This window comes from Mustela nigripes, chromosome 12 (genome assembly GCF_022355385.1).
Source record: "Mustela nigripes isolate SB6536 chromosome 12, MUSNIG.SB6536, whole genome shotgun sequence".
NCBI classification, from domain to species: domain Eukaryota; kingdom Metazoa; phylum Chordata; class Mammalia; order Carnivora; family Mustelidae; genus Mustela; species Mustela nigripes.
Window position 1 is genome coordinate 48,836,312 of NC_081568.1, and position 24,193 is coordinate 48,860,504.

General features: G+C 44.3%; 1 protein-coding gene across 9 annotated transcripts in view; it reads right to left on the reverse strand.

The window, feature by feature from the left end:
• The window catches only part of EBF1 (EBF transcription factor 1), a 385,140-nt gene that overhangs the window by 8,052 nt on the left and 352,895 nt on the right, over positions 1-24,193 (reverse strand). For 5 of the 9 annotated variants that reach the window (XM_059417265.1, XM_059417264.1, XM_059417263.1 and 2 more), the window contains exons 12-16: positions 8,803-8,868; positions 7,647-7,824; positions 6,815-6,994; positions 2,822-3,016; positions 2,438-2,506 (exon numbers count right to left, since the gene is read on the reverse strand). In XM_059417265.1, the coding sequence (XP_059273248.1) occupies positions 2,439-2,506; positions 2,822-3,016; positions 6,815-6,994; positions 7,647-7,824; positions 8,803-8,868 (687 nt within the window). In that variant the 3' untranslated portion in view covers position 2,438. The remainder of the gene's footprint in view (positions 1-2,437; positions 2,507-2,821; positions 3,017-6,814; positions 6,995-7,646; positions 7,825-8,802; positions 8,869-24,193) is intronic. The other 4 variants (XM_059417271.1, XM_059417269.1, XM_059417268.1 and 1 more) reach the window with 1 other exon arrangement.

Sequence of the window (24,193 nt, forward strand, 5' to 3'; positions counted from 1 at the left end):
GTGTGGGCCCTGCCTGGTGAGAGTGGCAGGAAGAGAGACAGGACAGCTTCAAGGAAAGCGGTGTCAGTTAATTCGACTTGAATTTCTCTATTCAAACCTCCTCCCCTGACACCCCTCCACAGCTGTTTGGTCCATGATGGTATTGGAAAAACAAAAACCAGCAGAAAGACTCTCCTGGACACATGCTCAAACAGAAGGTAAGGGCAATGTCATCCACGACAGCAAATCCAGCACAAAGCGTGTCCCTGAATTTCACCTTGAACTGTCCCCACTGTGCAGCTGTGTGTGAGAGATGTGATGGAGAGATGGCGATCCTGCTGCTAAGCAGAATATGGGGGAACAGCCTCTGTACTTTTGGAACCTGTGCAGACTTGGGTTAGAAATGCCGGGTGACAAATGAACAAATTTTGCATGAGTCCCTGTCTTGAAGCCATTTCATTATTACTTAAGAGCCCCTGCACACAGACGCTCATGCACGTGCATACACACACACACACACACACACACACACACACACACACATACACACACACCCCACCGGATGTTCTCTAAACCCAGGACATTCTACTGTCTGGGCTGAGTCCCTGTTTTCAGTCCCTTCCTGATCTCTCCTTGGTGCACACGCAGGCAGAGATGCGGGGCCTCGCAGAAGGGCTGCCTGCTTAAGTCGCCACAGGCCAGGGATCCGGCTGTGGACTTCCCAAGAGCTGCGGGCCTTTGCTTCTCAAGCCCCACCTCTCAGCTGCTGATTCCAAACCCCTTTCTATCTTACTTTGATATGAAATCTATGTCTTAACGAAGGTTGTGATAGGCAACTCAAGAATGGCAGATTTCTGTTTCCATAGGTTTTATCCTCATTTAAACCCATTATAAGTCAGATTCACTTAAGCATTATATCCTGAGTAGGCCAGCCAGAGGTGTACTGAGGGTGACAAAGCATTATTTTCAGCTAAAAATGTCTGAGATGTGTACGAATGGGTGGCTCCCCTCTGTGTCGGTGGGCGTGACCCCTTGTGAGGACTGTTGCCTGAAATGTAGCTCAGATTATCTTCCTCTGCCCTTTGAGATGGCTTTCCCAATGCTGTTCAAGGGAGGGCCACCAGCATATTATTCCGGGCATGACTTTGGCTGTGCTGGCCAGATTTGCCAGCAGGTTTCTGAAGAATGTTTAGCTGAGCCTGTGTGGAGTCAGAAAGTCAGAGTCATTAGGAGCTCAGGTTCCAGAATCATGCAGTTTGGGTTCAATTTTGGCTCTATCAGTACTAGCTATGTGACCCTGAGCAAACTGGGCCTGAATTCACCCATCTCTATAAAGGGAATGGTACTGACTTCATAGGGTCTTTGGAAGAATTAATGTAAGATTATAGCAAGTAAAGCATCCAGTCAGAGTACATGTGTGCTCTGTATAAATAACATACATCATATATAACATACAATACATAACACACATATACATAAGAGACAGGGCTGAGCGATTCCAGGTGGGTATGCCGGCCTCCTGACCCCTCTCGTGGCTGACCTCCATCAGTGAGGGTGGCATGATGACCACTGCGGGAAGGCACTGTGGGGAGCCGTGTAGCCCCGAGCTACAAGCTCGGGGCACAGACCCTGTGAGGTTTGCATTCATCTTCCCCATTTAGGGGCAATGCCTATAGGCAGGTATTTCCTCTCCTGGCGCTTCAGCGTTATCATCTGTACAATGGAGATCATAACGTCCTCATATTTCACCAGGAGGTGGTGGGGATTAAATACGAGAAAACATGCTCACTGCTGAGCACAGCGCCTGACACACGGTTCAGGGCTAAATAAATGGTAGCTGATTATTCTATTGATCTTATTTCCCTGCCAGCTACCTTGGGAATCCTGGGTGCATCTTTTTTACCCCCTCTAAGTAATGCAGTGCTTGGGAGACGGAAGGAGGAGATGAAGTTTTGAGCCTGAGTTTGAAGCCAGCTCCCACCACACGCTACTGCCGGAAGTCAAACAATTTCATAACCTCCCTGACCTTGAGTTTTCTCATCTGTAAAGTAGGGGCTTCGAAAGCCCAGAGCACACAGTCCTGCTGTGAGAGAGGAATGAGCTTGTGTAGGTCAACAGTGCTAGCACAAGAGAAAAATTTGAGATGTAGTAGCCCTGTTTTTAAAAGGGTGGGGTTCTTTTTCCTCAATGAGTAGAGAGGTCACCTCAATAATTCTTGGTGACTCTTATTTTCCATACTCCATGATGGGGACCAAAATTGAACAATTTTAATATGAACCAGAATACTCTGGTAACCATCTAGGGTTTCTGGTTCCCAGCCATCCGTCTTGGGGCCTTTGGTGTACAATGCTCTAACCTCAGGGTTCTGGTCAGGCCATGGCTCACCCACTCCCCATAATCAGTCCCACACACGTTCACTCTGACACAGGCAACAGGAAGGGAAGGTTGAGTGACCTACTTCAGGAGAAGGCCAGTCCCGGGAGAGACCCTGCAGTGGAGAACTTGCTAGAGTCCACAAAAGACTGGTCTGATTATGGCGACCACAGGGAATGGAAGAGGAGAAAAGAGAAATGATGATATTAGTAGGTGGAAATAGTATTCTTAAGCAAATCCTGGACCTGAGCAGAATTGCTGGAGTTGGGAAGAGGACAGCTCAGACAACTCCAGCAGAGAAGGGGTGTGTGGGGCCAGGGGCCAATGAGAATGAACACAGAGGAACAAACAAAAGGAGGGCAGAAAGAAGCAGGCCAGCCTGAGGCTGATCCCTCGCACTAGTGACCTATCTGCTTCAGGCCCTAGGAGGGTGAAGTCAGGGCATCCTATTGGCTTGGGTGGGGCTTACCTTGCAGGCTGTTCCCATTGGTGCTGGTGCAGGTGGGAGGCGGGGAGGTCTGGGGTCTGACGACTGGCGCAAAAGCACTCTTCTGTTTCACCGCGGAGACCATGTTGGCTGGTGAGAAGGAGAAGATGCCCGAGGAGCTGCTGCAGTTGGAGGGGAGGCTTGTGGAGGAGGCCATGGTGGGGCTGGATGGCACAACTGGGTGGGGCAATGGGAAAGGAGAAATCAGCATCTCTCCTGGTGTGCTGAGATGAGGCAGCTCAGCTCTGCCCTTCACCTAGCCACCCTGCTCGGGCCTCCCTGCCAGCATGAGCCTTCCCTAAACTCTTGGAATCTCATCTGCTTTCATCACTTGGTACTCAGCACCAGCTACCTTTTGTTGGTGGTGATCTTCTGTGTCTTCTACATGCCAGGCAATGTGCAAGGCACTGGGGCTCCCAGGCCATGGAACAAAAGTGCTCTTATAAGGGATAAGGTAGCACAAAATAATGACAAAGGCATTGTCATTGAGCAGGACATGAGCATGAGCTCTGCAGAGGCAGGGAAGAGAACCAAGGAAGTCTTCATGGAGGAGGTGTCAAAGGAAGCATTCCAGATGGGGTCTAAAGGGGTCTAAGGTTCTAGCAAAGATGCTGGGAATATGAGGCCCAGGAGGAGGCCATCCTGAGACAGTGTGGTCAGTGATGGGATGAGAGGTGTGAGGAAGAAGGGTAGTTTGAAGGGAATGCCAGGAATCCAACTTAAAGCACTGGCAGAAGGCAGTGTGTATGTGTCCCTGTTCCGCCCATGAAGCTATGAGTTCCTGAAGGACACAACTGTGCCTGAATGCTTCACACACACAGATCTAGGTAGGGAGGAGGCCAGGTGGATAGACAGATTGCCACAAGCAATATTTGCGGATAACAAAAGAACGACAAGCCAAAGTTCCAAACTCTCTATCTCCCATGGAGCCGCACATGAATGCTTGTGAATTAACGAGCAGTAGGACAGGAGCCTTGTGTAAAGGCTCCCCATGTAGTAGGAGTGGGGATGTGGATTGTCAATGATGGAATTTTGGCAATTCATGGAGGGGGAGAACCTAGTTGCTTGGAGACATGGGTTTTGTGGCTGCACGTCCTCTACCGACCATGGTCCCTTCAGCCTGGCCATTCCTATTTTGTTAGTTGCTAATAATCTCATAGTTGCTTCAGGAGACAGAGCTTTCACACACAGTGAGTCCTCTCCACTCAAGACCAGTATTTTCATACACTCACCTTCTATTTCCTCCATTTCCTCAGGAAATGTATGGATCCTGCCCAGAAATTTTCAAGCATTCTATTTAAATTCTAAGTTCTTCCTGCCACTGGATGATTTTTCCCATGATGTAATAAACATTACATGTGGCTTTATCATTCCCAGGAACCTTCATGTCTTTTTCATCTTATGTCACTGTCCAAGCGACCTCAAGTGGGGACCTATTACATCCTTTTTACACCTGAGCAAGCCGAGCAAAGTGAGACTCAGAAATAGTTCAGTGCCCTGCCCGCCCGAGGTCCAGAGCCGGAATGTGGTGAAGCTAGGAACCAGATCCAAATCCCGTGTCTTCTCCACTACACTCCCCTGCAAAAGAAACCAATCACCAGGGGAAGAGGCCCCCTTCCCATGAACCACCAGGGTCTAGACTCTGGGGAGGGGGCTGGCTTCCCTCGGCCTCCTGGCTGTGGAAAGAGGGAAGTGGAGAACGGGTCTGGGCGGCAGTTGCCATCAGGGGGAAATGACCCCGTGGAATCAGTGCTTAGCACTAACACAATCTAAAGGCGCTGGATGCTTGACGGAGCAGAACCCCAGGCCGCCATCCTCAGAGTTTTCACAAACATGTTCTACACGGTACTTTTTCTTTTAATGAGGCCAGCATTTTTATACATCTCTTAGGATTTGTAAATGTGAAAATACGCTCAATAATAACACCCATTTAAATTGCAAAACTCCTGCACTGGAGGTTTGATTTTTAAATATTCGTAGACTTGAAATCCTGCTGGTTCACTGAGGAAGGCAATTAATCTCGTTGGCAAATGCGATCATTATGTGTATTTAGAGGTGGGGAGTTTGAGGGGGGTGGTTAGCAGAGGAAAGGGTGAAATATAGTCAAACAGCTCCATTTGTTATAACATTATTAGTTATCAGCCACCACACCACAAAGTGTGTTCACCAGCGCAATGTCTTATTTTATTTTTTATTCTGTTCGGAATTTTTCAACATGAGTGGTTTATGAATAATTAAATATTATGGAGGCAAAAATTCAAATCAGCTGGGCTTTGTGTTTATTGTTTTATTTGCATTTATGCAGATAAAACCGTCCCATCTGAGAACCTATTTGAGAATTTAATACTATATTTGTGAGCACTGAGGAAATCAATTAATGGAAATTAAATGTTGGAAGTTTCACAGTCTGACAGATGCAATCTCAGGCTGAAGTTGCTGGGCGTCTGCACGGGCTTGCGAAGACAGCAATCCCAGCCCCTAAATTGAATTGCTACCATATAGCAATTAGTTTATTGATTTAATTAAGAATGCCACCTTTTAATTTTCAGGTCATGATGGAAACATTTTCTGATTGAGTAGATGGCAGAACACTGAAATGATAGATCTATGAGAAACAATCTTTCAATGAATCAAAATCCTGAAACTGGTTCCAGCAGGCAGACATGATGTATGCAGATTATTTGGGGGAATTTTAAACATTCACAAAGCTGCTGATTCTGAACAGATAAAGTGGAAATATAAAATTTAGCACACACTGAGCGTTAAAAATTCACCAAGAAAGTAAAAGGCCCTAAGTGTTACTTTCAGAAATAACCTCTCTCTCAAAGGCCAAGAATGATCTTTCCTCTTTCAAAAGATTAGAGCACTCCACATTTCCACTATCAGAGACTGCATGGTTTTTAGGTTCTTTAAGCCAAGACTCTTCTTTAAAAAAAAAAATCATGAGCGTTCTTTCATTTAACAACACATCTTCTATCATTCCACAGATGTCTAAGAGTTCGGCCTCATTTTATAAAACAGAAGAGTTATCCACACTATCTAAGATGAACTTGGTTATCTATGTACAAATCCTCAGAGGGAGATGGAGAGATTATACAGATAAAACCCGGGACATTTTATATGTAAAGATGTCTTTAGATGCAACCTCACCTTCGTACCGAAATTCTTGAAGCTAAGCTTTTTTAAGGCAAGGACAAGACAACCAAAATAAATAAATAAATAAATACGTACATACATACAGACATAAATTTTAAAAAAATGTGTATGTGTTTTTTTTATCTTGCCAGTTTTTTGGAAAAAATAAAATTTTTGTTGTTGTTTCCTGTTGTTGCTGTTGTTTGTTTCCTAGTACATATCAAGCAAAAAGGGGAAAAAATTTCAAGCATTAAAACAACAACATCAAAGGAGTCCTATTCCTAAAGGGAGAGATGTTAAGTCTTAGCTTATGCTGATGCTGCACTAGCTGCTTCTCTTACCATCCTTCCTTCCAACATCCTGATGAGATTTCCTGACTCGGTCTCTTGTGGATCAGGCATCAGGACAAGCTCATTCCATGCATAAATTTTTCAAAGTCTCACAACTGTATGGGGTGGGTGTTAGTTCCCTCTCCATTATACAGATGAGCAAACTGAGGCTTGGAGAGGAGAGAACTTGCAGAAGGCTGCCAATTGGGAACTGGGAGAAGATAGGGTCAAACCCATCTCCATTCCAACTTGAAACCTGGGTTCTGGTGATGACATCCTACTGCTGCTTTGGGTTTTAGCCAAATTCTGACAACAAGGGAGACCTTGGGTTGAGGAAGTTGAAGAGGGGGTGGGGGGCAGAGATTTCTGCAGGAGACAAATGACGTCTTTCCTAGCTTCACCTGGGTGGGGGTCCTCAGATTGAGGAGACCTGCATGGTGGGCCACACCACACGATGCCCAGTTCTTGGAGCAGAAGCACACAGAAATGCAGGACACACAGATCTACTCACTGGCATAGGGCGAGTTGGCAGCTGAGCCGTTGAGGAAAGTTGGGGAGCCGCCCAGATTGGACATGGCGGCCGTGCCGTATCCATTCATGCTCGTGCTGACGGAGTTATAGTTGGTCTGCTGCGGGGTGGTGCTCGGCACGTACCCATGTGGGGACACGCTGCTTGAGTTGCGGGTGAAACCTGAGGGGTGGGGGCAAAGCTGGGCATGAGGGTGACAATCCGGGAAGGCTCGGGGACAGGAAGGTCTCTGGTTCTTGCCCCATCGCCGCATCCCAGAGGGAAGGGGCCGGGTGATTCATGGGTGTGGGCTGGTGGCACTAGCTCTGTGATTAAAATGGGAAGCGAGCAAAACACACATTTCTTAGGAGATCATAAATACTTAGCGGGGCCGTGAGAAGTGGCAATGCAGGGCCTATAAATTATCATTTTGGAGCAGAAATAAATCCCAATCTAAGAGATGTACCCTGGAGTTAACAGGTTCCTATTCCCTGGGCGAGGATGATGTGCTTTGGCCCCTCAGAACTTTAATTCCAGCCCTCTTGGCGATCTGTCATTCATGGTTTACGGTGAAAAGTCAAATGGAGAGGAGGCTAAGTGCATGCGTCCTTCCCAGCCTCCAAGAGCACTGCCAGGTGTGACAGCTATCCCCCCGAATCCACAGCAGTGTCTGATACAAACTAGGAATACCCCCTTTGGGAAAAGAAAATGTTTTTAAATAACAACTGTTTTGTGTCAAATAAATGGCGGGGTCTGGAGGCCGGACGGGAGCATGACAAAGCCTGAGGTTGGGAAGGGGCAGGGCCATGGAGAGGGAGGAGGGCAGGTTCCTGACCCTGGTTGGTGGCCTGCGATGCCTCGGAGACGTTCACAGCCAGCTGTCCACTGAAGGAGTTAACGCCCATCATCCCTGCGTGGACCGAGGTGTTGGTGAGGGCCGGGAGCTGGCTGTGGTTGCGGGGGACACTGTACAGGGCCTCCGCGATATCAGCTGCTCTCTTCAAAATAATCTCCTGCAAAGTAAAAGGAATATCCCCTTTAGCGACGCCTAGTCATCCTCCCAGGAAAACCATCCTTTCCAGTGTTTATTCTATGCCAGACTCAGTGCTCAGGGCGTTAACTTCCACACCACTCAGCAAACCTGGAGCAAAGCTGGGACAAGTGACATCATCGTTGGGCCCATAGTACACATGGGGGAACTGAGGCACAGAGAGAGGTGAAGCGCTCACATTTAAGGACACTTGCCTGTGTAAGGACACAGCTGGGCTGCATAACCTTGTTTGTCTGACTTCGAAGGGCCACTGTCTTAGCCGTCCTTCCACACTGCCTCACTGCGTAGGACAGCGTGGGGTTTCCCTTCGTGGCCAGTAACACACAGGAACCCCCTGCCCCCGTCACACACACACACAGACGCAGAGGCAGCTTTTCCTCTCCCTGTTAAAGTTAAGGCCGGGTTGTAGATGACTCCTTGTGTCCCTGACTGTTCATGGAACTCTGTCCCCTGGACACTGATTCAAGGGACACAAAAGAAAGAGTGAATGATTGCTCAGACTCCTCGTTTCCAGAGCAATGTGAATCCTATATGGGGACTCGCTCCGTGAATAGAAGCAGACAATTATATTCAGGTCTTATTATGCGTTTTAGGAGAAGAAATTAACCCCCCCCTTTCCTCCTAAATTTGCTTGAAAACCTGAGAGGAATAAAATAAAACATCAGTAACTCTCTTCCTCAATTATGAAGCATGCTCCCGCGGAAGATTCACTTTAAATGGAGTACCTTTTCTCCTGAGGAAAATGATTCCACAGAAAAGGCCATAAAAGAAGTACAAAACAGGAGAGAAGCACTGATTAGCCTGACGCGTTACGTCAGGATGGCCCTGAACTCATGCAAGTGGCTTTCATCTTCTTGGCCCTTCCTCAACACACTGAGGACTCTGCGCTCCTCCACGGAACGTGAAGGCCCACGCAGGTCCGAGGCCCCGGGCCACTCACCTGGTTGTTGTGTGGCATTCCGTAGAGCGCCTCCACCAGATCCGCAGCCCTTTTGAGGATGACTTCCTGTCAAGAGACAAGCAGAGGCAATCTTCCCAGTGACGGCCAGTTTCACAAGATCGCGCTCCGGCTCCCTCTGGCCATACTTGGCGAATACACTGCTTTCAAGGCAGTTAGCTCAGGGAACCCCAGAATGGTGTTAAATCACCAATTTATCCCTGTTCACACACACACTTAATTGAGTCAAAAGGTGAGCATCATTGGTACTGCAAGATAAAATACATCACTCGATAGTCTGCCATGGGCACGATAAAGCACTCATACGCTTATTGCTGAATACAATTGCGAGGTCATTTACTAGATTACTACAATCGATGTCATTCAGTGCATGTTATGAATCCCTAAGATGTGTTTATTTAGTACTTAATTGCTTATTCCAGGAACCATGACCTTATCAGACGGGTCATTTTCGAGGGATTTCCAATCAATCTTTGGCTACTAGAAGCATGTAGCATTAAACTTCTTTTGTTTATCTCCCTTGTGTGGCAGAGCCAGGATATAAGGGAGTGATGGAGTAAACCCACATTTCTGAGGCAATGCGCCGTTGGTCAGAGGCCCTTACAAAAGGAGTCTCCTGCCGCCGGAAGCTCCCTCTGCACCACTTTTCACGACTGGCAGAGTCTGTTTCTTTGATAACAATCCTTTGCTATTTCAGGATTGTTTGTCATTTTTCCCATTTGTTCATTCACTCTTATCCTAGACATACGCTCTGCTTTTCATTCCAGAAGAAAAACTCCTTCTTTTCATTGAGGTAGGCTTTCATATTTAGCCTGCATGCTTATTTCTAATAAACAGCCCACTCTACAAAAGTGTGTATGATGGTAATTTTTGTCTTCAACCCAAAGAAGTCGCTCCCTCTTTGTTCTGCCCTTCCTGCAGATTAATTTCTACTGGAAGATGAAGAGGAAAGTTAAGCTTGTGAAATGGAGGCTTATCAGAGAAGCAAACCTAAAGGTTCAGCCTGATGACCAGAGGGGGTCTGTAAGAAGTTATATTTACATTTTTTTGGGGGGGGGAGCATGAGTAAAGTTTCAAAAAGAAGTTTAAATTTAAATATTTTACACAGTAGATTTCCACATGGAGAAGCAACGGAGTTCAATTTTCATATACTGTAGACACTGATCATAAAATAGGGATATAATTACATTCATTTTGCTGTCACCATAGCCTCTTCAAAAATCCTCGAACAACTCTTGAAATGACAAGCTTTTAGATACATATTAGCATTTTTCAATTTTAAATTTTGTATAAGATAAAATAGTTGTCATACTGCAGTATCTACCTATGACATATATAATGTCCTAAATTCAAAAATGAGATAGAGGGGTTTTCTCTTCTCAATAAACACTTATGCTTGCCTTAAGTTGCTAGACCCCATTTATAAAACAGTTCAGTTATTTTTCATGTAAGGAGTCAAAAGCATTATATAATCAGTGGAGTTTGAATCAATACATCTGAAATAATTTCTTTATTTTTTTAATGCAAGCTACAAGATAATTTACCACTTTTTGTTCGCAGTATTGTCTGACCACAGCAGTTAATAATTTACTACAGTATGGCCACACTAAACCCTATCCCCATATCAAATTCGGCTTGTGCTGCTTTCACTAAAACCTCATGGCTTTTTCTGGCTCTTAGGAAAGATTAAAACAAAATAGGATCAAGTTAGTTTATTTACTAAGATTTGACTTCTCTGTGTCTACATTCATTTATTTCTCCAAATAAATATTTATACCAGTGTTTGGGTTTGGCAGTGAAGGTATTTTTCTTTCTTTTCATTTTAGGAAAAAAAAAAAACAACAAAAAAAACCAAGTCTCCTGTTTGTCACAAGCAAGATGAGGTGCAGTCGGAAATGGCACTTGTGAATTTCAGTCTTGGAATACTATCACCGAGGACTCTGCACAGTGCTTATTTTAATTAATTAAACAGAACCAGGGAGGAGGGAAATTCAAAATAAACTCTAAGAACTTTGAAATTTTCATAAACCTGAAAAAGTTCCAACTGTTTGTGTATGCTATACATTTTACTCTCATATATTTTTGATGACAAAGTTTTCCAATGACACAATCCAACCGCTTCTTTTTCTGCTTATGCAATACTGAGAGCTCTAATCACCCTTTAATCCTTTGAAAATGAAACATGTGAGTCCTGCTTCATAAAGTTACATCCTTCTTCTACCCAAGGAGCTGGGTCACACTTTCCCACTAGGCACATGGCCATAGGAGAGTCATTAACCCAACATCATTTCAGACCAGTGGTCTTATGGAGAGTGAATCTGGACTTTTGTCCTGAAAGTGATTTCCTTAAATGGTACCTTGCCCATACTAAAATGTCCTTTGCTGAAGAATCAACATAAGGATTTAAGGAATAGCCCACATTTGGTTCAGCTTTGCCAGTGTGATTCAGCTTCTATTAGCTATTTCTGCAAATAGGAAGAAGAAAGGAAATTTCTGGGTCCTCTATGAGTTAGTGCAATGGACCTGCAAGGTGCTTGGATTTTGGTGACCAGAAAATTGCTCTCACCTCCATGTCATTACGCTCCCAGTGAACTAGCCCCCAAGCGTGTTTGTGTTGGGGATCTAATATATTGCCTTTCAATCAGAGCTGAGAGCCACTGAACACACAGACAGAACATGACGAGCAGGTCAGGAAAGCAATAAAGATTTTACAGAGCTGTCCAAGGTGCTAAATTTACTCAATAATGGGTTTGGCACCATAGTGTTAACCTCTCATTTACTACCAGTTTGAGGGACTAAATTGAAGTAGCTGACTTCATTTACCTTGAAATGCATATTTTATGACATTATGTAAGTAGATTGAAAGGGCACTGCAGTTTTAACAATTTAAAGGCTAAAGCATGTTTAAGATGAAACTTGAATATTTATTGTATATTGCACTTAAAGTATATAGAATGTTAAAATGTATTGATTAAATTTGTAAAAGGCATTATAAAAATGACAGGTAGTATAAAAGATGTATGCCTTTTAAAATCAAATTGATAGTGTATGCTATCTCTTCTGTGGTCACAAGTGTAATTTTTTCGCAGTTTTATATGGTAATTTGAAAAATCTGTAATTTCACATTAGGAAATGATTGAGCCTGAGATGTTAAAAAAAAAAAAAAAGAAAGAAAGAAATTTCCCATAAGGGGAAGAACTGGATGTTTCATATAATCTTTTGTCTCTGAAATTGTTCCTAAAGTCTTATTTTTTGTGGCATTAGGAGGGAGTATAGTATAAGGATCCTTCCATTCTAATGTGCAATTTTAATATTTCTGAAAAGAAAGAGCACTTGACTAGTACTAATATCTAATTTTTCAAGGCATTTATTTGTCAGGAGAGATTTTCTCTTCTTTTCATAATGTTTAAAACATCTCCCAGCTTGCAGTTTAAAAGATGAAGGTAGAGATTAGATTCTTCTAAGATAATTAATCCTATCCTTGGATTAAAAAAAAAATCCCAGTAGGGAATAAAGAAGACAAATACTACTATCCTAAATATTGAAAAGCCCCAGAGTCTCCTTATAGAGCTAATGCTTGTTTTCCAATCTACATCCTTATTCAGACTATTTTTCTTTTCATGGCCTTGGATCTCCTCTCTTAAAGAAACAAAAAATGTTTATTCCTTAAAAACAACAACTTTCACTGATCTATTTTCTCTCACAGTTAAAAACTGGTTTCCCCTGTCCTATTATGACCACTAGTTTATGATAATGTGAATGGGGTTCTGCAAAGAAAAAAGGGGATAAACTATTGAGAGTCTACAGAAACACTGGGGAAACCCAACTCTGACAAACAGTTAAAGCATAATTGTTATGGGTTTTTACTTATGCTTCAGAGCCTTTATAATAAAGATGCTGAATGGACTACAAATTCAGAAGGAAGATTCATCTTTACTTCCTATGTTGCAACTCCATCAATTGGTAAATAATTTTTGAGCTTCCTGTTGCCCCTATAGTCAACAAAACAACATTGCTCTCTAGCACTTTCCAAGGAAGAGTATCCTCCCAGAATTAAGGTACAGGGTTCTCTGGGGTTACAAAAGATTCTCCCTATCATCCGGTCCTACCGTCTTTATCCAGTCTCCTCTCCCTACACATCTGAAGAACTGCTCTCTCTTCTGGTCTAGCTAGTCGTCCCTAGCCTAGAAGCAAAATGTTGGCTCTTTCCCATCTCCAGACCTTCTCTCCTTTCACCTTTTCTTTATTTGGAATGTTGACTTCAACCCGTGCCCATTCACAATGCCTCCTCATCCTCCAAAGCCTGAGAATGAAGGTGGTGTTGGTGGTTTGATTAATGATAAAAATAATTGTTGTTTATTGAAAGTGGAACATGAAGCCATCCAGTCTTCACAGAGAGCCTGTTAAGGGGCTGTTTATACCACCATGTGGCAGAGGAGGAAACCAAGACTCAGAAAGGAGGGTCAACTTTCCTTGCGTCCACACAGCTGACGACTGGCTGAGCAGGGATTTAGTCTCGGGTGCTAGGTATCACAGCCTTTACTCTGGAGAATTATGCTCTTCCATCAGAAGGAATTCTACCCTCACCCAGCTTCTAATCTCTCTCATTCCTCTGAGAAATGGTGCTGACTGTTCCCTCTAGCACAGCACAACAGTTGATGCTGTGGGCTCATTTTCCTCTGATTTTAACTGTGTTAGTCTTCACTCTCCACCACTAGACTGTAGGCCCTTTGAGGCCATGAGTATCTGATCGCCTTCCCTAAGCCCCTAGCATAATGTCCAGTAGACCATGGGCCTTGAGAAATCCTTGTTGAAAAGTTTATTCTGAGATAGTTTCTGATTTTTAAAAATACTAGCTTGATTTATATGATGAAATGACAAAGGCATATATTTGGCCTGGTTTATAAAAGCAGAAGACTTAAATTTGGCTCCAGACCTTTTAATCCAATATATAAATTCCCCAAGGTCAAGTCTTGATCACTGTGGGGGTTTTTCATGCCACTTTTTTTTCTTTTATGAATTTGCTCTTTTACTCCTGCTGGCTTGTGCTTACATTTTAATTTTGTGATTAATATAATGAATCATGTTGGGTACAGACATTATCTCAAGTTATAGGCTGCTAACAACATGAGGTTGGTCTTGATGCACATCAGCCTTTTATTAACTGTACTCTTAGACCCTTAGAAATACTTAGGTATTTGCACAGTCTTGAGAACCAGGCATATCGTGTCTGATATGCAGATACGGCTAGTTAGTCTTTCTTTGGGGTTCATGACGGTGAAAACTCTGGGAATTATTCCGCTGCTATGTGAATCTTCTCCCCAATGTCTGCCCTCAGATGTACAGACAATAAGCTCATATTCACTGGCCACATCTAATCTTCTAGGGTGAAATGGACGTTTGTCTAATGGTCCAATACGGCGTCTGTTTATAAACCTAATTCAGTGTTCCAAGTAATTCAAACCCCGATGAGCAGGGGAGATGGCCTGAACTTTCCTTCATTCACAGCACATATACCAACTCATAAAGCCAGTGGAATACTCCTTTACCAACACAATATTAATTTCCAAATTTCTGAATCAGATTTTGAAGACTCTGGAGACCCCTATAATATTAAGGCCCAGGGATACTTCAGCAGTTTGGGAGGACAATTTGTACTTGGCTTTTTGCTCCCTCGAGTGGGAAATGTTTTGCAGGACATAGAAGAAAACAGAAGCTAAATTACAAAGTCAGGTTGACTTGGGCGATTCCTGAGAAAGAAGCACAATACCTTTCTGTCCCTACACATTTGCCTGATGCCCATTTATTGTCAATATGCTTTGCTTTATCAGGAGATCCAAGATATAACGGCCCCAAATACCAGCAACATAAAATGGAGTAGGGTGGCAGGATCACTCTCGGGTTAGAGGCGATAAACATCTGTCAATGGCATCAGCATTCATTTCATTTGCCTCCTCATTCCAGAGTTTACCAAAGGGTCCAGATTTGGCAGAGTATACCCAGCTCACTAGCCTCTAAGTTCTAGCTCTTTCCCTGCTTCCTTCTGAAAGTCTGGGTGACACGGCTGATCGGAACGCCTGCAAGCTGAAAAACTGATTGGAAGTTCCTTGTAGCCCATTCCCTGCAGAGAGTGATGTACAAAACGATAAATACTAGTTGTACTGAGAGGTGATTTCTGAGCAGGGTACTTTTCTATCCCAATGTCTTTGGTGTTTATTCAGCCTAATGGAAAATTCCACAATGGCAGACTTTGCATTCTAAAAAATCATATCATGAGGGCAGGGAGGGAAGGAGTAAAACAAACCCAAATAATACTTGAGGACTGTTTAGTTTCCAATCCTCTGAGACATTCCTCAAATTTTTCATTTTTCTGGTAATAGGAACTCAAAAGAGAGCTGACCGCAGATCATTAGAAACCTTTCGTGTCACTCTTTAAGCGCTCTTTACTCAGAAGCCCTATGACTGAGAAGAGTCACTTACATTTAGCATAGATATAATTAAACATGTTTCTGTTGAAAGGGGCATTCTCATTATGGCTAAAGACCACTTTAGAGTAAATTGAAATGGAAAGGAGGAGCATAGATGAGGTGTAGGTAGCAAGTGGTTATTTCTAGGGAGGCATAAAATGCCAAATGTGGAACAATTATATTTTACAACCCTGCATCCTAAAGACTTCATAGTATTTTATTATATAAGAAATTTCAACTGAAGCTTACAGAACGCTCTAGCACATACTATTGCCCACAGTCTTTAAAGAAAAATAAAAGTCGAGGCACAATTAAAATTTGCAGAAATTTTCAGAACAAAGGAATTCAGTAATCTGAAAGATTCTACTGCTCTTAGTACAAAAGGCATCGAAGGCGTTCTTGTTCAGTCTAAAGAAAATGTGGGGGGTCATCAGCACCTTCTCTAATTTTAAAGTCGGTGTTCTCCAGATTAGATGAGAGCCCTCTTCCTACGCAAACATATCACTACGCACTATCATGCCACGTGGCCAGAGGCACGTCAGAGAGCTGTGCCTTTGTTACAAACATGGCATAGAAGACTTCTGAATCACATGAAATTAAAGTAGGTTGTAAGCTAAGGCAGCTATATCAACGTAAGACATACTAACTTACATGATTGACTTTTACAGTGGAAAGAAAAAGGCTGTTTTCAAGCAGCCGTTACTGCCTCAATGGAAAAAAAAAATCAATGGAAGTGAAATGAACAAGAGATTTTGTCTGAGTTGCAGTTAATACCACTGAAGAGCTATGGATAATAAAAGGTCAACAAATAAATTAGCCAGAGTGTTATGAAATGAATGATTTGGCTTCTAATTTTATTGAGTGAAAATTGTTCGCTGCCTATTAGACCAGGTAATTTTTATCTGGTGCCCCAATTCCTGTTCCGTAAGCAATAATATAGTTTTAAGAGCTGTCGGTTCGATCGCGTGACCTCTGAGAAGCCGGCTCGGACAGCTGACTGCTATGATGGATAACTAAGCTTGGTCTCCACAAGGTGCCAACCCTCCCTTTCCTACAAGGGGATCTCATAAAAGAAACATTACAGCTTGATTCATTTTACCAAAATGTTCGACTTTTCAAGTGTCAGCAGTTAAGTATAAATTGTGAAACCAGGTATTTCTGCGAAGAGTTATGACAATGGCTTTCCCCCCTCTTTTTGGTCTCCTGGCATTCTCTTCTAAATGGTGTCATGGTAATTGGTGAATGGGAGCCTGGGGTGCTTCCCGCCACAAATACAGTGAAAGATGGTGTCTGCACCCTTGTGAATATGACCTGCTTGGAGGTACAGAGCTGAACTCGGTAACCTCTGGCCGGCTCTTCTTATTCCAATTCATTGTACTGGTTTAAGACCGACGCTCTGGGTTAGGTCCTGCTGAGTGGCCTTGGAAATCGACTTTCTGATCAGGATAAAAGTCTCTGCTTAAAGAGAAGGCTAGGGACAGAGGTGCCTTTTTCAGGGGTAGGTTGTAAAGTCAGCACATGAAACAAAAACTGCCTAGAGTCAAAATTACCCTTGAAAATCTTTAAAGTCGCCCAAGGTCTGGGCTCTTAGAAACACAAAGGCCGAAAATTAACTACTTCTGTTTCTCTTTGTCTTTGGGTTGTGGATTCCCTTTCCCTGGGGCAAAGCAGAATAAATGTCTAGTTGGAAAGTAGAAGGACCACTGAGTAAACAGAGAAATTTATTGCCGTACCTATGTATCCGTACTTCTGTGTCTATGCGTTTGGGGTGTGTGTACACAAATGTACGTGTATATTTGTATTTCTGGACAAGTACGTATCGTTAAACTTGAGTAAGTGATATGTGCATGCTGGAGCCCTGTTGTACTTCAAGGATATCCAAGGGAGGCAAAAACAGAGTTTGCTTTGGTTCTTAAACTGTCGAACATCATCAGCTATTATATGCACCTCCAGACGAATGATATCTGTAAATTCCCAGGGCTTTACAGATGGTCCTGAGTATAACTGCAATTAAAATCCACTGCCTTGAGACTGCCGGGGCTGTTCTGATTACTCTGATGTTTAATTGAAGTGTAACTCAAGGCTGGAAATAGTGAGCAAGGTTGAAGACCTCCCTCCTAGTGTCTGTTTCTAAGGGCTTCGGTCTAAGAGGAAGGTTTTGGATGGTGGGGAGGGACACAGGAGTTAGCCCCTTGTTCCTCCTGTGACTTCTCCCTGAACTGAGGAGTAATCATATTCAATGCCCCTGCCCACAGGGTGTAATGTGAAGTAGGGTCAACGTGATCCTCCTCCTCAAGAGCTCAGAGCTAAAAACGAACTCGGAAGAGTTTCCAGAATTCAGCTACGGGCTAACTGCTATTACAGGTCCCAACGACAATGACTCTGCTGCTAAAGAGAAAAAGAATGATCTCCAGTGTCCGTATGTGCATGTGTCTAATTCACACTGCCAGCTGCCACGTTTGCTTGGCTCAGCCCTTTCTGAGCTAAGTTCAGTCCATGCTACCATTTCCCTCTTCCTCCACCTCCCACCCCCACCCCAGTCCTGGACAAGCTTGAGGATGTTTTTAGGATTGGAAAGCAAAATCACCTTTTCTCTTAAAATTCCTTTTTCTTAGTTCTAGAACGCAGTGCTTAGGGATACTAGCTCTGGGGCTCAGCATAGTTGGCTCAAATCCGTGCTCTGGTACCGGCCAGCGGTGTGAATGCCTGCCTCGGTTTCCCCATCTGTAAAGCTGGGTTTATACTCACACCTGGCTCAGCAGATGTATAGTCCGTGCTTAACTGAGCCGTAGCCAACACTAATACTGATAACCATCGCTTGTTCCCCAGAGAACTTCTGCAAATGATCTGCATTCTTAGAGTCAATGTGCACTGTTAGCTTCTGAACGGACTACCAGGGAGGAAGGCAGGTGACGTAGAAAACCTGCATTTACCAGTTCCATAAGCTTGAGCAGATTACTTGGCCTCTCTGGGCCTCAGTGTCCTCATCTCTGAAATGGGCCCAATGCAATAATGACGAGTGGAATAACGTACCAAAAAACAAGTCGAAGGGAAAATTACAGCTCTTGTGAGGATCATGGGCTTTTTAAATGAAACTACGATCTGTCTCCCTCCAGAAATGCATACTCCTAAACCCGGCCCCCCAAGGGTTCTATATTCAGTCTCGGGGGGCGTACAGGACAAGGCTAAGCTCCCCCAAAGCAAGAGGCATAAGTTGAGGGGCCACCAAGCCTCTAACTTGAGCATATTATCAAAACAGGTTGTAGAATTTGCTTGTGAGGTTTCTGGCAAACACAGGGGAGAGAGGAGGAAAGGGGGCTGCATTCCATAATTTGTGCTTTGACAAGAGAATGCAGAGACAAAAATGTTTCTTGTCCTCAAACTCAAGTGTGTGTTTTCCAAGAGTTAAATACACCATATGCTTTGCTTTTGTTTCTGTATTTTTGTCTGCGTCGAGTCATTTTGGTTCCTGGGTAAAATGCTAATAGAGTTTCCTCAAATGACAAACATAAATGAATGACCAAGGTGAGAGGGTGGCCAGTGTCACAGCGTGGAAGTTACAGATGACAGGTTCTTCTTTGCTCTTTCCTGAAACCCTTACTTATCCCCCTTTCTGCTAACAGACGACGTGGTTATGCAAAGATTTCTTATTTGTATTTTCACCAATGCAACTGCAGGTTTTGAATCACTGATAGTCTTTGCATAAAGACTAAAACAATAAAAGCATAATTAGAATACATTGTATACAGCCGACTCTAGTTTTATTTTGCCCCAGCTCTGTATTTATGATAAATCGCTAAACACGAACGCTCTTTAGGGAGGGTGATTTTGGGTCTCGTCTCTCCATTGAGCAAAAACAGTGCCTGTGAGTGGAGTCTGAATTTCCATTCTGCGAGTGTACAGTTGAACTGAATAATATTTGGCACAATGCAGTGCACAACCGAGCCACTAAATGGCTGATTTACTAAATTATTATTAGATGAGCCCTTGCTGTTCCAAATGAAAGTGCAGTCACTGTCTTCCTTCATGGTGTGTTCAAATTGTTCTGTGTTTAAATATTCAGCATGAGGCTAATGTGAACTGATGAACTGAGACTATAAACATTCACTTTCAATACAGATAGAGCGACAGAGATGCAACATATCATGTGGCCCGCGGAGGTGAAAATGATTTATATTTAAGGATGTTGCTGCCTACTTCCATTACTTTAAGGTACTCTTAATTAGCATGGTGTTGGAAATGACTAATTCCCACGTACAGGAAGAGCAGGCTCATGGAGGCTGAGATTTTTCCGCATGCCAATGAAGGAGAAGGGACCATAAAGGATTGGCTGCCTATGTAGTCCAGAAGCCCAAGTCTTATCTGTGTCAGGCTGCACCGCACCAGCCGAGGATAACGCGTCTCCTGGAAGAACTATGGTTTTTGACATTCAATGTTTATTTTTGTTTTTGTTTTTGTTTTTTCCCTAGACCTTCCCGGAGGGCCTTTAGTGCTTCCTCACTTCATCCGTCCCTCTGCAATCCACACACCTTCCCACCCAGGTCGGCTACCCAGCCACCCCGACACCTCTCTCCCACTCACCAGCTTCTTTCCTGACACCTGCTGGAATGGAGAGCAGCCCTTTGCTCCTTGGAAGAATACAGCCCTTCTTCCCTCCTCCCCTTTGAGGGCAGTTAGAGGCAAGCACTTAAAATACTGTGATCACTTACAGTAGATTAGAATTTTTTATTGGTACCGTGTTGCCATAACAACGTGAAGACAGCAGATGACTTAAGCTAAGCTTGCAAAGCAAAAGGCTGCTCATCTGGCAGTTAAAATGAATACAGTTCATTTCACAAGTTTCCCATATGGACTCTTAGTGTATGGTAATGAGGAGACCATATGGTGAGAGAAAATGCACTGAGAACAATTGGGTTCCACTGGCTGAGTGGGAAGTTGGGAGGGAAAACCGGGGTGAGAGATGATTCTGGTGTGTGCGCTCTCTGGGTTCAAGGTTTGCTTGAGGTTTGTTTTGGTGTTTGTTTGGGATGGTTGTTTTCCACAGGGGTTTGCGTTTCTTCATCCACTCCTTAATATGTCGGCTGTGCGAAATGACAAACATCTTGCAAATTTTGCAATATCATTCATCACAAACTGTCAGCAGTGTTTGCAAATCTGACTTGCAAGATCTTTTAAATGTGTTGTTCTTAAAAGGCAACAGAACTAAGTTTTTAGACAAAGTGCAGGAAAATTTAAGCACTTCTGACAAGCAGAAACATTAACAGTAATCATTTTAAAAACACTCGCATCTTTTGCCTGCATGTTTAGCTGTAAATAATGCTAGAATGTATAAAAGCTTTAAAGTAAAAATGTAATAAATACTTTTTATTATGTTTCATAAAGGATAAAAAAAAATGCCGTGAGCCATGTGTATGCGTTATCTGTATATGTGAACACATAGAGATGGATAGCTCCTCCTCTCCTTCCTACTAACCAGATTGGAGACCTGGGAAGACAGCTTGAAAAAGGCTCTAAAGTCAATTCTGTACTATACATGCTTCATAAAAGATGAATATAAATGCATTAGTTAGACACGGTGAGCTAAATTAGAAGGTCAGGCAGGGCTGGGAGGGCTGAAAAATCACACACCCAATGAGTGTAATTACTCTTTTTTAAGTCTATTAAGTGGTGTTGTTCTATCAAGGCTCAGGGGTATAGGACAGGAAGAACAAGATAAAGTAATGTGTATTTATTACTCCCACTGGATCAATTTACCAGATATTTTCAGCTCCATAAAGCAAAATACACAAATGCCGCCTTTGTTACTTTTCTCAGACGGCTTTATTTTCTCTAAAAGAGGGACTGGCTCTCGCAGGAAAAACCGTTGGCCCTATGGAGGTCCCCACGCCAGCCCCTCTCCGTGGGGGAATGAGAGAAAGCTGGCAAGAGTTCCAGTAGGATAGGGGTGAGGTAACAGGCGAGGGACAGGGAGAGGAGCCAGTCACCTCAAGAAAGAATTATCTGGCTTTCCAGATCTGAAGGCAGAGTGGGAATAGGACGCAGTGGTAACTGTGAGGTGCTCAGGCCCAAGGATTCACATCTTCGGTCTCCCTCCGGCTAGCTGTGTGGCCTCCGCAAGCCGCTGGCCCTCTGGAACTTGGACTCCCGTGGAATGGGGAGGACCCACATTGCAGGGACTGGAGCCTCCATGTGCTAAAGTCATGCTAGATGCCAGAGGGGGCCCCTTGCAGAAATTCTCTCACTAAGGCCCAACAGCAACCTGTCGGGGCCACAGCAGGGAGGAGGAGGAGCAGGGGCTGGAGAGGCTTGCGCCACCGCACAGCGCGGTGGATCTGGTTTTCATACTCCACGTCCGAGTGGAGAGCTCACTCTCTGGGCCTCTGTACTCTTTGAACACCTTGACAAAGCAGGGCTGGCCCCAGGAGAGGCACTAAGTAACCTTACCTGCTCCCTGGGCTGGTGGCAGGGTCCCCTCTCCCTGCCTTTGTGCTCATGCTCGCTGAGGAAAACTTTTAATAAATCGGAAGGGGATGGAGACACCTCTGGCCTTCCAAACAGTGAAAATTCTTGGCTCAGTGTTTCTGGATGACATCGTGCATGCTAGCGTCTCGCAGTCTCTGACTGACCGCAGCCCCCACCCCCTCACCTCCACACTACCCGCAGAGTCAGCCTTCACCCCAAAGTCGGTCACATGTTCCTCTCCCTCCCGCCAGGATCCAGAGAGGCAGGCAAGTTTGTATGAGACAGAACAGAATGCTTCCCTTTAAAATCTCAGCCCGCCCTTCTCCCTGTGTATCAGAAAAAGGAAACCAAAAAACACCTGGGCTTCGGATAATTACAGTATTTGAAATTTGTGCATACGGCCACTGTCACTAATGGTGACCTTCGGGGACAAAATGATTTACGAAGAAGGATTCAGCTCACTCCTGTTTCCTCATTTGGTAAGTGGGAAGATGTCTGCTCTCCCGACTTCTCTCCGAAGACGGGCTCCACTAAAACAAAGCATGTACAAGTTCTTTGAAAAAGCACAAGCCAGTATACAAAGGCATATTATTATGGAAAGCTGTCTGCTTGGTCTTTGGAGCAGTTTCATTTGACAGAATATGTGGGTGGTTGTATGAATCTAGCTTTGTCTATTCACAAACACATGGGTTTAATAAAGTGCAGTTTGTTTTTTAAGGTGTGTGGTCCAGGGCTCACTGAAACACTCCTGTCTGACAAACACTGACCATGATTCTAAGAAAGGCGGAGCCCATGTTTAATCCCCCTAACAATGGACAGCAGGAGTGTAAATCTCTCAAGGGCACAGGAATACCTCGAGCTGGCTCCATCCGCTGCTTCCTGACCCTGATCTTGAACTCTCACTCCACCTTAACGTTCGGAGCCAGGAGGACAGCCCTTGTGATGTGAGTCACGGGAGAGCTTCCTGGGGTGGGCTCCTGCCAGAGCCCTTGCACAGCTCAGTGGCTCGATGCAGGCTGCGGAGTGTTTCCTTAACACACAAATCTATTGTGTGCTGATGACTCCTCCCAAACCCAGGAAAAGAGGGCTAGGAATTCCACCATGAGGCCACCGGGGACGAAATGACACGTGCCCGGGCTGTTCCCTCAACAGAGCTGAACGGGATGTGGGACTGGAAACAGGTCTTTTAGAAGTACACAAAACTCAGTCCTATGTGCCTCTTTCTCTTCTTTAGGAATAAGACAAGTACTTCCTGACTTCTTGAGACCTCAGTCTTTAAACCAGAATTATCTTCTATTTTTCGATCAATATTTACTGAGAGGCAACGGTGAGCCAGGGAGCTGTGTCAGAGGGCACCCGCAGGATAACCTCTGTATCCTTACATGTTCCCCGTGAAGTCAGCACAGTTATTGTCACCACTTTTTAGATGAAGAAACTGAGGTACAGAAGATAAATCACCCGTGCAACTGCTCGCCAGGGTTAGACGTCCTGCTCGGCAGAGACTGGATGGCAGAGACCTCAGAAGCAAGAATGCCATTCTCACTCACTGGCAAAGAATCGTAGCTACCCTTTGTTGCGTGCTCAGTAAGCGGTTAAAACAGCAATCGGAAGAGGTAGAAGATAGTCCCATCTCCATTTGGTAGAGAAGGAAACTGAGGCACGGAGAGGTAACGAATTTTGGAGAAACAAGAACAACAACAAATTCTGATCCCAGCTGCATAGCTAATAAGTGTCCCTGGCCCGAGTCCCACCCCTGCCAATCTGACTCTCCAGTCCCTTTAGCAGATTCTAGAGACATCAAAATGCCAAATGTAACATGAAGACTGCCCCCATGTGGAAAAAAATTGAAAAAATCTGGCATTGTGGCCATGCCTTCTTTCCGCCACTGAGACACCTAAGGCACTGACCGGTGGGTGGACCTAACATCATTCACATCACTGTGCTATAAAATGACCAATTACAGTCCCACAGGGAATGCATGGGAGCTAGGTTCTTGCTTGATGGAGGAACTTAAAAGTCAATCTCTCCAAGGCACATCTTCACTCTAGAAGAGACTGTGGTTCACTATTACCATTAGATTATTTAATCGCTCACCAAGAGTAAGTCAGGGTAGAAGAGAACTATGTGTAAGACGGAGGCCCGCTGCAAAGACCAGGATGCGAACAGACCAACACGTCATATGACTTCTTCCTCTGAGGTGAGCTTTACGGAGGGGGACAGCAGGAGGCTGTGCTGAGAAGCTGAAGGTTGAGGCTGAAGTCTGTGTGGTTCTACCCCAGGTATGGGCAGAGAAGAGCCGTTTTTGCTGGTCACTGTACCTCTCATCACTCGGGTGAATCCTGACTCCCTCATCTGCGCCTCAGTTGGGGGGACACCCTTCTCCTGGGCAAGGCCTGTTCTGACAGGTAGCCTTGCTGCCCAGGGCACCCGACGTGCAGGGAGCA